A 3,527-nucleotide genomic window follows, 5' to 3' on the forward strand; every position below is an offset into this window, starting at 1 on the left:
AGTTAGGACGAGTGATCTGCACTACTAGTCGCATGCATGCATGTATGCATGTCTACTTGCGTGCACGTGGCACATTCCTTTTCATTGTACCTGACCCTCAGATTATTCTATACAACAAACAGCCTCCATATAACCAGTTCTCTTTACCTGAAAAAAAGAAGGCGAATCAAAACAAAAAAAATCCTCTGAAAACAAATAAACAAGGAAATAAAAAAGAAGGAATTTATTGCCCGAGCTGGCGTCCGACGTCACCGATCCGCGCCTCCCCCGTCGCAGCCAATCACCGCGAGCCTCGCGCCCCAACCCTAACGCTATAAAACCCGAGGCGCCGCCCGGGTTCTCCTCCCACCCCACCAAATCTCCAGCCCAGTCCAGTCCAGTCCAGTCCAGTCCCGTCCCGTCCCCACCTCTCGAAAGGGTTTAGAAGCTTCCAGAAGGGCGATGAGTTCCCCGGGAGCAGGCGCCGGCGGCCGCGGCAAGGCCAAGGCGACCAAGTCGGTGTCGCGGTCGTCCAAGGCCGGCCTCCAGTTCCCCGTCGGCCGCATCGCGCGCTACCTCAAGGCCGGCAAGTACGCCGAGCGCGTCGGCGCCGGCGCCCCCGTCTACCTCTCCGCCGTCCTCGAGTACCTCGCCGCCGAGGTAACCCACCGCCCTCGAGATCCCCCTTCCCTTTTTTTTCTCCGTCAGTCTGCGCCGCGTTCTCCGATCGATCTGGCCCGATCGTTCGCCATCCGTGATTCGAATCGGATTGGTGTTTGATTTGATGGTTTCCGCCGTCGCCCGATGGACACGCAGGTGCTGGAGCTGGCGGGGAACGCGGCGCGGGACAACAAGAAGACCCGGATCGTGCCGCGGCACATCCAGCTGGCGGTGCGCAACGACGAGGAGCTGAGCAAGCTGCTGGGCTCGGTGACGATCGCCAACGGCGGCGTGATGCCCAACATCAACCAGGTGCTGCTGCCCAAGAAGGCCGGGGCCAAGGGGGAGATCGGGTCCATCTCCCAGGAGTTCTGAGCGCGCGCTGCTACAAGGCTAAAGGAGGGGCTGCCCTGTCACTCATGTCTGGCTGACGACGATGTTCATCTGAAGTTTTTGGTTGGGTTGGGGTGTGTTTTGGGAGTCTGAATCTCGTCATGGAAAAAACCTTGGGTGTCTTCTGAGCTCTGCTCGCGGTTGAATGAATGAGTCGGTCGATCAGTAGAAGAGAGGAAACATATACATGTGGTTTCTTATATGCGAAATGATGTTTGGTTGTTTGGATGATTGAATTCCCTGTGAAATTTTAGTTACAAGAACCTGACTGCTCTTCGTCTGAAGGAAATGATCATCTCGCTGTGGAAATAAAACCGCTCCTCTTAGCCCTGTGGAAATATAGCAGCATCAAGCGCTGTTCCTCTTTCAGAAATCTGCAAGATAACTCTTCAGTTGCAGAAGCAGAACCAACATGTACACATGACAGTGTTGCTTTTGTTCTTGTGGTCGTCAGGTTTTGGTAATTATCTCTTGGTGTAATTCGTTTCACGGCGAAGAACTGAACTCACCATTCAGAATGATATTGTTGTGATTTCTTATTAACAAAGAAATAAAGAAAAATAATATCCATGTATATATGGCTGTGGCTGCAATTGCAATGCATGAATCAGTCCCCCGTGAATATATCCTTGTCTGCTTCTTAATCAACTTGCTTGCTGGTTGCTTTCTTTTAAGATTGATTGATAATTTTATTTGGTTTGATCATCTGAATGAATGAATTCCCCTGTGGGGTGTAGTTTCAAGAATCTGATTTATCTGCCTCTGCTCTTGGTCTGAAATGACTGCATGTTGTGGAAGATATCATCTCGCTTTTGCTCTTCGTGAGTGGAAACAGAAGAGCAGCAAAATGCTGAAAGTCCAGTGGATCGGCAATGCTGTTCTTGGCATTGTCTCTGTCCCTCTTTCAGAAATCTGTTAACATTATTCTGCAGGTTGCAGATCCAAAATCTACAGGTGACGGTGTCTTCTGTGCTAGTGGTCATCAAATTTTTGATGCACCTAAAACTGCAGGACATGTCCATTCGAGAAATCATGAACCATTTTTAAAGAAATCACAAACATACGTAGCCGCTCGATCGGTCGCCAGAACGAGGAATTTGTTTCACCAATCGATTCTTCATACTCAACAAAATGTCTGATTAACAAAATGAGAAGAATACAAAAATGCTATACATCAACAGCTTTGTCTGCAATGAATCAGCTTTGCTTGCTGCTCGTGAAGTGATGATCGACCCGTTAGTTCTTGCCGCTAAGGATGTTGGCCCTCATGGCTTCCAGCTCTGCCATGTTGGCCTCGACGGCGCCGGAGAAGGACGGCTCCGGGATCGGCTCCTCCGCCATCTGCGACAGCCTGACGACGCTCCTGCAGGCCAGCACGGCGCGCGCGTCCATGGTCTCCATGGCCCTCAGGTACAGGCACTGCGCCGCCCGGGTGGCCTGCGTCCTCAGCTCGTCCGAGTTGGTCGGGCCCAGCAGGCAATGCCCGACAATCCGCAGCGCCGGCTGGAACAGCTCCCACGGCATAGGCACCCTCCGCCACCTCTCCTCGCCGCTCTGGGCTGACGCGATCCGAGCCTTCTCGTCGCTGCCGTGCTTCCCCGACCACGCGACGCAGAACTCGCAGAAGTCCATCTTGGAGGACAGCGGCATGAGCGCGAGCTTGGCGTGGTAGAGCTCCAGCACGGCGCCGACGATGCGGGCGCGGCGCGTGGCGCGCATGGTGCCGTGCGGCTCCAGCGCCGGGGAGAGCTCGGCGACGTCGGGGTCGGCGGCCTTGGCCGGCTTGGGCGCCGCGGCCGCGGGCTTGACCGCCTCGTGGTACACGCTGGGGTTGGCCATGTTGGGCAGCGCTACGGTCTCGGCCTCCCCGGCGCCCCGCTGCGCCACGGCGTGCGCGTACAGCGTGAGGAGCACGGCCTCGAACCCGGCGAGCGGCTTGCGGGAGACGGAACGGGACATGTACACGCCGGCGAGGGTCGGCACGAAGCGCAGCACCGCGAGCTGCAGCACCGGGAGGCCGGACTGGAAGGCGCCGTAGAGCCAGCCGCAGAGCGCGTCGTGGCCGGCCCCCGAGCCAGCGCCGCGGAGGCGCCCCGTGACGGCGCGGGCGACGCCGTCGTCGTGGAGGAGCGCGGACGCGGGGTCGTCGGCCGCGGCGAGGGAGTCCGGGAGCGCGCGGCCCAGGATGGCGGCGAGCGAGTCGACGGCGGCCTTGGGGCTCTGGATCGTCTGTGGCGCGTCGGAGGACATCGTCGTCGGCAGCGGGGCGGACAAGAGGAGGTTGATGAGGAGGCTGGCGTCGTCGACGTGCGGGAAGGGTGGTTCGGTGCGATGGAAGGGAAGGGCCGAAGGAGGTGGCGAATGGATCGGAGGTGGACGAGGAGGTTTGAGCGGGCGGCGCGCTATGGCTTCAGCTTTGACCCGGTTCGTACGGTTGACGTGAGCAAATCAAGGGAAGGGCGTGAGGGAACGCACACCCGCCATTTACGCATGCA

At 57.3% G+C, this 3,527-nt stretch overlaps 2 protein-coding genes across 2 annotated transcripts; one reads left to right on the forward strand and one right to left on the reverse strand.

Annotated features, from left to right (window-relative positions):
• The first annotated feature begins 356 nt into the window (after window positions 1-356).
• LOC123451066 (probable histone H2AXa) lies at window positions 357-1,268 on the forward strand. The gene is made up of 2 exons (XM_045128079.1): window positions 357-639; window positions 796-1,268. Exons 1-2 carry the CDS (start codon window positions 442-444, stop codon window positions 1,012-1,014), a joined length of 417 nt encoding a protein of 138 aa, XP_044984014.1. The 5' UTR covers window positions 357-441; the 3' UTR covers window positions 1,015-1,268.
• A 1,000-nt stretch (window positions 1,269-2,268) lies between these two features.
• On the reverse strand, window positions 2,269-3,282 carry LOC123446446. Its single transcript, XM_045123046.1, has one exon. The coding sequence runs from the start codon at window positions 3,280-3,282 to the stop codon at window positions 2,269-2,271; it is 1,014 nt and encodes a 337-aa protein (XP_044978981.1).
• Between the last annotated feature and the right edge of the window lie 245 nt (window positions 3,283-3,527).

The sequence above is a fragment of the Hordeum vulgare genome, chromosome 4H, assembly GCF_904849725.1.
Source record: "Hordeum vulgare subsp. vulgare chromosome 4H, MorexV3_pseudomolecules_assembly, whole genome shotgun sequence".
NCBI classification, from domain to species: Eukaryota; Viridiplantae; Streptophyta; class Magnoliopsida; order Poales; family Poaceae; genus Hordeum; species Hordeum vulgare.